Source organism: Aquila chrysaetos, chromosome 9, assembly GCF_900496995.4.
Source record: "Aquila chrysaetos chrysaetos chromosome 9, bAquChr1.4, whole genome shotgun sequence".
Classification (NCBI taxonomy): Eukaryota; Metazoa; Chordata; class Aves; order Accipitriformes; family Accipitridae; genus Aquila; species Aquila chrysaetos.
In genome coordinates this window covers 28,773,331-28,785,672 of record NC_044012.1, presented here as the reverse complement: position 1 = coordinate 28,785,672, position 12,342 = coordinate 28,773,331, and the positions used below count along the sequence as shown (strand labels likewise).

General features: G+C 39.9%; 1 protein-coding gene across 2 annotated transcripts in view; it reads right to left on the bottom strand.

Moving 5' to 3' along the window:
- Positions 1-2,351: 2,351 nt before the first annotated feature.
- PITPNB (phosphatidylinositol transfer protein beta) overlaps positions 2,352-12,342 on the bottom strand; it is a 36,150-nt gene continuing 26,159 nt past the window's right edge. Inside the window, exons 9-12 of one of the 2 annotated variants that reach the window (XM_030026030.2) lie at positions 10,766-10,876; positions 8,414-8,536; positions 5,197-5,281; positions 2,352-4,308 (exon numbers count right to left, since the gene is read on the bottom strand). In XM_030026030.2, the coding sequence (XP_029881890.1) occupies positions 5,234-5,281; positions 8,414-8,536; positions 10,766-10,876 (282 nt within the window). In that variant the 3' untranslated portion in view covers positions 2,352-4,308; positions 5,197-5,233. The remainder of the gene's footprint in view (positions 4,309-5,196; positions 5,282-8,413; positions 8,537-10,765; positions 10,877-12,342) is intronic. The other variant, XM_030026029.2, reaches the window with a different exon arrangement.

The following is a 12,342-nucleotide window of genomic DNA, read 5'->3' as shown; positions in this document are numbered from 1 at the left end:
AAAATGAGCATCCTTCCTGCTGACACACTTGCTGCTGAAAGTAGAAAACCAACTCGCCAGTCTAAACTGTTTTCTTGCTGCAGGTGCTGCTCTTCCCCAGAGCCAGCCTCCAGCCACTGAGGGTGCCAGCCCACTTCCCGCATGGACCCAGCCTTAGCGCGAGACCCTCTGCCCCTCACACCCACTGCTGTAGAGAAATGCTGTGTCTCTGCAGTATCTCTCTGGACTAAAGCATTGCTGGAAATCACTTCCAGCATCCCATAACACACATCCTCCGTAAGTCCCTGTGCTCAGGGGCGACCACAGCTCCTGCTCCAGCTGCCCCCACTGTGCTCCGCATCCCTTGGCTGCTCTCCAGGCATGCAGCAGGCTCTCCGCTCAGGAGCAAACCCTGAGCGTACCCAGTCGCAGGGACAGGCAGTAAACCCAGTACCAGCTACCTTGTCAGCAATAGCTCAACGCGTGACAAGCGCTGAGAAGAGGGGACAAAAATATAGGAGTAAAGCCTTGTTACAGACAATTCCAAGCAGCAACACAGATGCCAGTTTAACTCAAACTTTCATCGGGAAGTGCTGAAAATTGGGACCCAAGAGGAAAAGTTACACTATTGTAAAAACTGCAAAGATGCCTTGCAATAAGCAGCCTTTACTCTCAAGCCTTTCTGTAATTTATCAGTTGTATGACTGAACAGAGTATTTTTCCTGCCACAGTTCTGATCACCTCTTCCTCACTCCAGCAGTTATGTTATTTTTAAATTCTTGAAATAAAGACTAGATTGTTACTAGGATGCTCCATTATAAGAAAGCTGAAGCCAGGGAGGGGAGGCCAGACCCAGCTTCCCACAGGGCACCGAGAGGCAAGCTTGTGTCCAGTATGTACCATGCACAAAATCTCCTCTTCTTCCACTCCACAGCTCTTGCAGCACTTACTGGGGCCTGATCAGGGAGCAAAAGGACCCCACGCTACCTAACAGTGACTATGTATTTTTAAAAAAAATAATTTCAAAATCACAAATGCTTTCTGAAATCCAGCAGCTTCAGCAGACTGGCAGCCCTCGGTCCATTTCTAGATTTCTCATCCATGGGACAATGGTTTTAATCAGCATTAGCAAGCTTCTGCTCCTCATCTTGAGGCCAGCTAACTTACCAGGAGACACATCCCATCAGTGACACAGCCAGGGAAGGCCAGCACTGCCGGGCAAAAACACAAACTCCTCCACAAGCCCCTCTCGACTTGGGCAGCTGCCTCCACTGCTCTCCCCACACAGGCCTGGAAGCCAGCAGTCTGGGAAGCAGAGGCAGCTGCGAAGCCCCTTCACAGGTGAGAGCAATGACGACAGAGAGAATGGGACCAGCTGGGGAGGGACACCACTGCCCTCATCAGCATCCTCGGCACCGTGCACTGCTCAGGGGACACCCTCCATCCATAACGCCCTTCTCCCGTCTGGACTTCACCTCTCCCAGTCTAACACATCTCTTCATTCTTCTGAGGAGCACTGCAACTGCTCTGGTACATAACGCAATCATCCGGTGCAACCTACTTGCAGCTGCCTGTTAATTTTGTCTTTCTTACTCCATTTCTAATTATTTCTCCAGAAGTCTGTTCTGAAGCTTTGCATATCACTGACACCAGACTAAATTGCCCAACTGCTCCCCCACACCCCACACATACATATTCTATACTCATCTCACCCCAGCTTAAAAGGTTTCTCAGACATCCTTGCCAGGAGACCTGCAAGTTTACATGCCTCTTCCTCAGGTGTTCTGCAAGAGCAGTTGTTCACTACTCCAGTCTGAAGGAGCCATGCTTTTGGAAGTCAGCCTCTGCACCAGGCAGGGCGACTTCCACGCCTCCATTCCTAATGACAACTCAGCAATGCTGCAGCCTCCTCCTTACACCACCTCATCCTCTCTGCCCAGTAGGGTGGATCCCTTCCTCCCATAGGCAAGATGCAGAATCATCAGCAGCTGTAACACACGAAGACAGCCACACACCAGACAGCCACTGTAGACCACGAGCATCAAACGCAAGAGTCTGCAAAATGGTCAGCCTGGCACATCAAGGTAAGCAGCCACAATACGCAACAAAAGCAAAACATCTTCCTACTCTAGAGAGTGGCAAGGTTCCAGCTAAGTATGTATTGCTCAGCTTGAAATCCTAAAAGAAAACAAAAATCCAAACAAGGCCTTCCCTCCCCCTGATTGCTACTAAAATTCAAACACAGGTTAGAGCTCATAACCACTGCAGCGCATCCTCAGAGGACTTCCAACCTTCTTGTACAGCTCAATAAAACTAAATGCCAGCTCATTACCAAACTACAAATACTAATACCTAAGACAAGAGACAGAGCATTTTATGTTCAAATTTATTTAATTAAATTTCATTGACTGTTTTACTGTAGGTCACACCAGAGACTGCCAAAGTAAACTAAACATTTTACATTCACTACAAGATTCTCTCAAATTTTCACAACTAGTCCAAAACCATGAAAGTTGTAGGGTCCCTTTCCATCAGTTTGCATTACAACTCACATTAATGACAGCAGGACTTGTATTCCAGCACTGAAGAGAATGGAGCCCTTGGGTTCCCAGGTGCACAGCAGCACTCCTGGCTGCAAAAACTTCTAAAATCATATGCGTGTGTCTATGTGCGCGCATGTGTCTCTGCATATTTACAAAACCAACCTCCTGATCGTACAGAGGACAAATAACCATTTAACTGCTAATCCAAAAAAAAAAAAAAAAAAAAAAATTAATTTTGCAGCACGGAAGGTAGGAGGGTGCAATTACACAGGAGAGAGGTACAAACGCCCACACGCTGGCAGACGTGTCAGTGCCTGGCACTCGCAGCAGACAGGCACACCGGCAGGGCAAGTCGTACAGCAGAGCTGGCCCACCCTGGAAGCTTAGGAAAATTTTGCCACTGCTTGGAATGGAAATCAGATTGCTCCTTTTGTAAGCATAGTAGGTCCAAAATGATTCCAAATTACTTGGATGTATGTGAGATTCTGAAGATGGAAGCTTAAGCAAGGCTTGCCCCACCGAGGTTTCTGGGGATGCTGGGAGGAAACCAGGCATTAATAGAACTTTATCTAACTTCTGTTTTTAAAATAATTTGTTTCTGATCTAGCAAGCATTTTGATAATATATGATACGCTCTGAATATTTCCTTAAAAAATGCTGAAGACATTTTCCCTATTTAAGAGTTATCTACAAGAGGTCTTTATTATACCATCTTTTCTTTTACGTGTCTACTCCTAACAAATATCAGAGAAATACGTCAGATGCTACAATTTAAACTTTCATCATATCTGAAAGTATACATCTCTTTTAAAGTGTATTTTCAACATGAAAAGAGCTAAAGTCACAATTATATTCCATTGCGTTATGTGTGTGAAAACAAGACCATTTGCATAGCTTCCAAAGTGAAACTCTGGAAAATAGTGATTTCATTAACAAGAAGTATTACTTTAGGGAAGGGCTACCATCCCTCTTCACTTTCACTGCACAGCCTAAGATATACTTGAAATATTCTACAAGTATTGTCAGTATCTTTGTCTAAAAAGCCAGCTTCTGGAAAATTTCAGGTTGCAATTATTTTATAAATCACAAGCCATTTTTCCTTAATCTTGCCAATTTTAATGAAGAAAAAAACATTAGCATTTCAATGTACAAAAGTCCAATAAAACATTATTTTTTTTCTTTTAAATCAGTGAATGGGTAAAGTTTGGGTTAAACTTATTTAACAGTAAAAGTCTTCCAGTTTCTACTAATAGAATTTTTTTTTTTGATTTGACTATAGGATAATGACAATCCAGAAATAAATAGCTATAAATACATTCATTGTTCCTATTCCAAAAATAATCACATAGGGAAGACAAAACTGAAATGAACTTATTCGAATCTCTTTCTTTACAATGAGATATGGGCAAGTTCTAGCAGAGCGACTCAAGACAGGAAAAAAACAAGTAGGGAATAAATTGGTCCAGTATTGACATTCATGAAACATACCAGTTAGCATAATTCTGCAGTTAATTCATCCTTTAAATGACACTACTCAGTTGATTTTTATTTGCTTCAGGTATACATAATGAAAGCAGTTTCCTTTGAATCTTTGCTGAGGACAGGTATAGTACCCTGGAGACACTGTAACAACCCCCTTCAGTATGCATGTGCGTATATATAATTATATACAAATAATCATGCATCCACACACACATTTGTATATCAACACTGCATGTGACGGTTAAATCCATCATCATTCATCATTGGCAGCACTTGTTCCTCTGACTTGGCCTTGATTACGTAACTGCAGAGAAAGAAAATACACAATTAAGCATTAACAGTTTCCTCAAACAGTAAGTTCCAAATAGGCAGTTTTATTAATCTCCAAGAAAAATAGGGCAGGGCAGTCAAAACATCACCAGGACTGAGCAAATCATACCAAAGCAATGCAAGACTTGTTAGGGAATCTTAATTTGGGTGCTGTCCTCACTGGTGGACAGCAGCTCCGGTCTCTGAGGAGCCTCACACTAATCAGAAGACTTTTAAAACTGCTTTGGCTGGGGATCCCATCTGCAGTATTAAAACAGTCACAGGGGGAAACACCAACATTAAAGTACTGGACACAAATACTCAAAAGCTTGCAACTCTTGGACAACCTGTTTCCCGCAGTAACAGTTTTAACACTGTTTAGTATTTATAAGAATCTGTGTGGAACTGGATTTCAAGAACTTACGCTTTCAAGATGACAGCCCACAGCTTCCCTAAATTATGTGGACTAATCGTGTAGCAAAATGATGCTCGACGACTTTTCTGATTTGTGCCAAAAAGACTACTTGCAGGCTTAGGAGCTCAGTGCCAGCACAGTGATGACAACAGGTCACGCACTTTGGGCTTCTGTACTAGATAAGCACAAAGAACCAGGTTACGTGGCCAGTACCTCAGGCATTCTGCCACCAGACCGAGCACCTGCCCAGCCTATGACAGTGCCTGTCTCTGGAGAAGGTCTCTTATATACCCTGGATACTAAGGGTCATCTCCCAACTGCTGATCACCACAAGGTTGTCAAACAGGAGGGAGGCAAGGCCCAGAAGTGTTATCTGGATATATGTCCATTTAGATGATTTCTGCCAGCAATTCCCATCCATCAGAACATTAATCACTTTTCTCCTTTTCCCTCCAGCAGTTGACTTACACAGCTTGATTTGCCTCAGAACCTACAGAGAACTCCTCTAGACGTCAGCAGCCAAAGTGCCTCGAACGGAACCCTTCTTACGCATCTAAACGTAAAATAAAACTGTGAGCTACCACATAAAGAACCTATTGTGCTGTTCGTTAGTAAGAGAGAAGTAACAACCTACATGACCAGGACTGCTTTTCCCTGGCCAGGAGCAGAACCAGCCTCAGCTAGAGCTGAGCGTTTTTGGAGACGGGGTGTACAGTATTTCTTTTTGGTGAGGAAGCCTGGGAACTGTACAGCAGCTGTAAACGATGCTTCTTAAATTTTAACAGCCCATGACGCTTCAGCACAGAGCAACACTGCTCAAAATATCCGATGTGGCATTTCTACCCTCACAAAGACATGAGGTAGGTTGGTCACAGTGCTTTGGCAGGGTCGGATGCTTTTCTACTATGCACTGATTAGCTGATGTGTATTTAACAAAGCACAGGTGCTCCTCATCTCCAGGAGTCAGATACATAAACCACTAAGTGAAAGATAAACAGTGAAGAAAGGATGAGCTGGGATAGAGAAACTCTGGAAGAACACTGATGAAGATTCAGAAAGTAACAAAAAAGTAACAAAAGCAGAGATCCTGACTATAAAAATCAACTTACGATGAAGAACAGGACCAACAAAACAACTGAAATATGCACAGAATCCAAAGAGAAAGATTAGCTCACACCAGGAAGAAGAAAGGGTGTTAATGAGAAAGGGAACAGCAAAAGAAAGCAATGTATGTAAGAAAATGTAATGCTGCCAATATTGCTAGGCTTGCTTTCTGTAGTTCTTTAAGCATCAAAGAACTACATAGTGCAACACCGTCAAAAAAGCTGACTACTTCTCTGCAGGGATAGAAGCATGAGATATTCTTGTCATATTAAGCACCTTATCACTAAGCGCTTGCTTCCCAGAGGTCCTGGCCATAAAACAAGTGTTTTGTGGCATACTTGGGATTTAATGAAAGTTACTATTTAGCACAATGGATGAAATAGTTGAATATGAAACATAAAACCAAATCATTTGGGGTAAAATTAGCATTCATATTTTATTTGGCAGTGACATTTTTGCCTTTAAGTTATTCTCCAATAACGCACTTCACCACAAAAACCTTGAAATTGCATCATTTATAGGTGTTTGTAGATACCCCTATTATAACAGTTGAGAAAAACCAAAATATTTTAACAGTAGGTCCCCACTCCTCTCACATTTCACAATACACATAGAAAAGCTGTGTTAGTGTAACTAATCAAGACATTTCTTTCGTGAAAAACTGACTTTTTTCAACAAGCAATACACTTAAATTCCTGATGCTAATGTCTTACACAACAAGCTATTTGAAAACAAGAAAATATTAAGTAAATACATTTTATATTTAAGAATGAGGGTAAATGTTAGACCCAGAAACATGTGATCTGGGTTTTCCTTAAGGTAAGAACTAAAAAGCAGCAAATATTTTGCAAAAAAAATTGAAAAGAAATTACTTACCAGCAAGAAATGTGAAACAGAACTTTGTCTACAAGATGACAAACATCCACAGTGACACAAAAGGGAAATTTTCTCATGCACACAGATGTGTCAAGTGCTGCTTACTCTCTCCAATACATACCTTGTATGCACTCCTCACACTGTCACTATCCCTTCTCAGAGAAATTGGATGAAGTCCGTTTCATTCCAAATAAAGAACTATGGGTGTGCAAAAGAGAACCCTTCTGACAAAAATCAGTTACAGAGAGGAAAGTAGTTACTCTTCCTCCTTCACAGACACCTAGGAATAGGTGGCTCTAAGAATAGGTTCTGGCATAAAACAGAATTAAAGAAGAAATCCACATGATTTGAGAGAACCTGCCATAATCAAAAATATCCAAATGCCAATGAGAGAGCACAATGTTTGCAAGACTGAGCGAACATCATTCTTTTCCAAAGCATATTCTGGGAACTGCCAAAACAGACAAACCCTTTGGCTTATTTGAAGAGAAAGTTTGGTTTTACCAGCTCAGAACATCTACCTATTAACACACAGAATACTGAAGAAACACTTATTCCAAATCCAGAAAACATCTCTACACAATGCAAGATGGTTCCACACCATTCATAAAGTCCGAACATGGAGAGCATAACAAGTGGGGACGGAGGAGCTACAGCTAGTTTTGATACTAAAAGAAAAGATGTGCTAGCCACAAACAACACTAGCCACTGTCAGCAGTAGGTCTAAAGCACAAGGCAATCTGTTTAAATATGTCTGGCACCTGAAATGAGTTAAACCATGCAAAAAAGCAAGTTATAGCTGAAGACACATTGTGTCTTGAAAGAACCAAGACAATGGAAGGAAAGTGACAAGCTGAATGGGTTTGGGGCATAAAGCAACCAGCAAAACAGGAAGGGGACAGAATTGCAAATCCAAAGACTGCAAAGAACTTAAAAAACCAGCATGATTTAAAATGAGAAAGGTCCATGCCAAAGGTCATGCTCTGGAAAGACACTACAGAAGAAGGCTTCCTGTCTAGCCTGTGCTGTTCCTCTACCTCTCAAAGGACAGAGTACAGAATGTGCCCTATGGATGAGTTTCCTTCTAGGCATCAGTCCAAAGACAGATCAGGCTATATGTATTTGGTCCTCACAGCCACTAAAGCATGAAAATTGAAACTATCTCAAGCCCGTTAATTTTACTTATTTCCTTTTTGCAAGTAGAATTCTCGGTTTTGGTGTGCTGATCAGCATGAGTTGAACAGCTGTCATGTGATTTATAGAAACTTGTCTGAAGACATGTTTGAAGAGAAAAAGTAATCAGAGCTAATGATGATTAGAAACAAAAAAAAGCAAGACACACGATGGAAAAGCAAGATGACAGCTCTGAATTCTAACTGACAAGTGGTAAACAGGCACTGAATGGGACTTTGTGCAATGGGTATGTTACCATAAATAAAGAGGTGGTCAGGGCAGACATTCTGGATTTAGTGACATCAGATATATTTACCTTACAGCCACTTCCAGCTTGACACAACACAGTATGCAGAAGCTTTAAGTGCATGGGTCTGCACAGGACAATCACTAAAGGGGCTGTAATGTTCATCAGCAATTGCCCAAACACACATAAGGGCATGCACACAACATAACTTGCATCGATTCCCGAATAGATAAATCTACAGATAGATAGCACACGAACATCAACCTTAAAAAAACCTGTTCTCACCGCTTCCAGCTCCTTTTGGGTTTCATCCTCCATTCTCCTAATGTCTTCCATAGTCAGATCAATCCACTTGTCAATCCAACAGAACAGCTGGCGATGAAAGTTGGTAAATATCCTTTTTTCTTGCTTTAAGAAGATAAAGAAAAATTAGATAATAGGCCTACATATTGCCAAAGACTGGTGAAGTGATTGCAGCTGTTCAATTTGAAAAGTTATAATCTCTAGGTGCATGCTGTTTCACACTGCTACAGGTTCAGCCCCCTCACATTCCTGAATCCAATTTAAAGCCATCTCATTTCTCACATGCTTTAACATGGAAAAAAATGAACAAATTTCACTATCAAAAAAAAGTTTCCAGAAAGTTCAGCAATTCATGTTACTTGAAAATGCTGAAGAATCTTTCTAAAATCTGTTCTAGCTCCAAGATAGCACTAGACAGAATAAATATAGCATCACAACAGCTAGAACATTTAGCATGAAGTGTACAAAAATCTAAGACAGAACTGTTGCAGGTTCTGTGCTTACTGTTAATAAAAACCAAGAACGGCCAATTTCTAAAACCAGAATGCAGCAAAAAGGGAGTACTTCTGACTCCAAAGATGGCACGCTTGCAATTTGTACCAAATTGGCATCCCAGTAATATCTGACATGCAATTTCAAAGGTACAAAAACATTGAGAGTATAAGTATTCCAGCTAAGGATTCCACAGCCCTTTCATTAAAGTACACATATAATCAATCACAGTAAGAATATTTTCACTGTACCTCTTCTACTTAAATTGGTAGGTTTCACATTTCAAAACACCTGCCATCCCCCAAACGCAACTGTGTTATGTTGAAGAACTGCAACTTGCCAGCTCAGTCCACCTCTAGTGCCCTGCAATCCCAATTTTTATAATGGGGACTTGAATGAAAGATGCATCATATAAATCATTCAATTTGCAGAATTACCAGTATTGCTTCCGACTGCTCTGATAAAAGTAGTCATGTATATACAATACAAAAATCTATTTTACTACTAAAACTGACTTCTCCATCTATTCAGTTACCTAGGTTGCCACCTAAAGTTCACGTCTTGTTCATCTGCTCCCAGATTTTGCATTGCTCAAGCTGCCGAATGGCCTCAAAAACAATGCTGATCAAATCTAACATACGATTCTTGACAACTAGCAGGCAGAGGTAACTTCCTCTAAAGAATCAGCTTCAGGTAAAGCAAGGTTAAAAAAAAAAAAAAAAAATTTCCTATCTTCAAATACTCCTCATCAGACCATAGAATCATGTCTTGGCTCTTCTGCTCAGCTTATTCCCTAACAGTGTTCAGTTTGAAATGTGTGATGGGCAACTCCTTCTCAAAACCACCACCAGTCTAAAGACAGTGTTCAATGTCACCTTACCCTTACTTTGTACTGTGGCCATCACAAACTATGTCTCCATCTCATTTTCAGTTACTATTGTTTGAAGCTTTTCTCTTTTGCTATCACATTTATTGAAATTCATAAGCATTTAATGCAGTTAGCTGTGTGGTCCATTCAGAGCTAAAAGCCCTGGCTACCACAATGAAAAAGGTCTGGCATTGGTTGTCTGTGAGGAAACACCATGGCTAATTGGTAATAGAATATCATGTTTTGGTTAACTCACTGTTACAGCACATTTTCTCTGGATTGGAAGGAACTGGCATGATGGTCTAGATTAAACACTTTGCCTATACTAAGTTTACGTTCTAAATGTTTAGTCATACTTTCAAAAATATTTTATAATTCAAATTCTGATAATACAGCAGTAACAAAATAAAATGCAAACACAAATTGACAAAACACCACAATTGCCAACTAAATCCTAGTGCATTGGATTCTACCTGCGTCACACCTGGTTTTGCAAGCAATAATTAAAAAAAAAAAAAAAAAATCAAATATTTAGAATTAGCAGAAACACAAGAAGAGTTTCACAAGAAAACTAGAACATAAAATACTAGAGAAACATTAGCACACATTTTTTGCCACTTTCAACCTAAGAGAAAAAAAAGAATCAAAGAACTCTCTTCCTGCCAAGTGTTGTTGGTTACAAAATCAAGTGTTAAACCTACGTGACCACAGACTCTTTGCTTATACCTTTGCTTTTTTAACTTAGAAAGTTATTCTAGTAACACCAGTGAAACACCATTGCTAGTAGATCAAGACATGAATGGTTGTACTTGCTGAAGAAAATAACAGAAATTGCTTGACTGTGAGCAACAGGAAAATTCACCACTGTTTCTCCTCAAAAACCCCCACATCAACACAGAACCACCCTGCCTACTTACCTGCCCACCTCCAACCCCACGTCCCCAGCAACATCCCTGCAAGGGAGAAGCACTTACCTTTTGTATAAAGTTTTCAACTTTGTTCTGCAGTCCCCACCATTTAAATTTGATAGTCACCAACTTGTAAGCACACATTTTAGGACACTCTTCGTCAGTTGCTAGCTCTTTCTGTTTACGGATAATGGGAAGGAATTTTTAATTTTTTAAAAATTTACTTCAGTCAATTTAATACATTTATTAGAAATTATAATTCTAAGTATTCTATTAGAATTAGAAATTATATTGTTAATTTATAGTAAATTAAGTAAATTATAAATTATAATTCTAAGTATTATTAGAGTTATAATAATACTTAGAATTCTAAGTATTAGTAAATACTTAGCACTGTACTATGAACATGGGGTAACAGGGATTAACAAACAATCAGGTTAAATCTGTAACACAATTCCATCCATGTTGCAAACATATACTATAAATCTTAGTCTTAACATGGATTTCATTTTCACGATTTCCACTGTAGTATACTTTCTGACATTCTGAAAGGACAATGAAGCTTGATTACAACAGCTAGCACCAAATTATTTTTTACTTTTCGGTCTATTGCACAAAGGCAATTATAATCTGTGTTGTACCAAGTTGCTCAGTACAATGGTGGAAAACACATACTAAAAAAGATTGAGGTAACAAAAAGCACATAATCACCCCTCAAGTTTGCTTCTCACAAAAGCATAAAATTTGAGCTTATTGCAGTTCTGCTCTACCCATACAGACACTGGCATGCTCACCCCTCTTCCTCACATCCCTCTCCTGCAGATAATGCCAGAAGGGTATGTCTTTACCCAGGTACAGAGGTAATTTCTAGTTGTGGGGCATAACTTACATATTCATTTTTGCATAATGAATTGCAGACCTTCTGACTGCTACTATGAGAAAAACAGGGAGAGAGCTCCTTTATCATCAATGGCAACAGGCAGCCATAAGACCAACTAAAACTCCACATCAAAGACTGCTTGGAAGCAGCTCCAGCTCAAGGACTTCATGCAAAAGAAGGATCCCCAGAAGAATGAACTGAGGGAAACTCAGGAGACGCCCACCACCGTTTCCTACAATTCCTCTGTTTCTGTTATAGTTCCTACATCCAAACAATTTTGAAGTACCTGTAACATCATACACAGTGATTTTCCTACAATTCATGCAGTCAAATTCATGTAATCCAAGAGACCGTATCATGTTTTTAGTTTAACAAAGCATGTTAGGTTACTCTAAGCCTTGTAAAAGAGGAAGGAAAAATAAGAAAGGAAAAAAAAAAACCTCAACCCCCAAAAGGAAGCTGATAGTTGCTTTAAAAAAAAAAATAAATCCAAACCCCTGTGTGTTAGGCTTGAATAACAAGCAATTACTGTAAGAAGTTCACAGATTTTTAGTCTTTATATCTGCAACAAACTTCTAAGTAGAAATACTTTACGGCACATTTAAGCTGGATTTCTTTTAACCGTGAAATGGACAACTCCCGTTGGTCATGCACACAGTAAAAAATATTTACTGTGGTATATATCTAACATATAAAAATCTTGGTGAATAATTCATATTTATTTAACGAAGAATTTTTATCACAAATACTCATCACCAGAGAG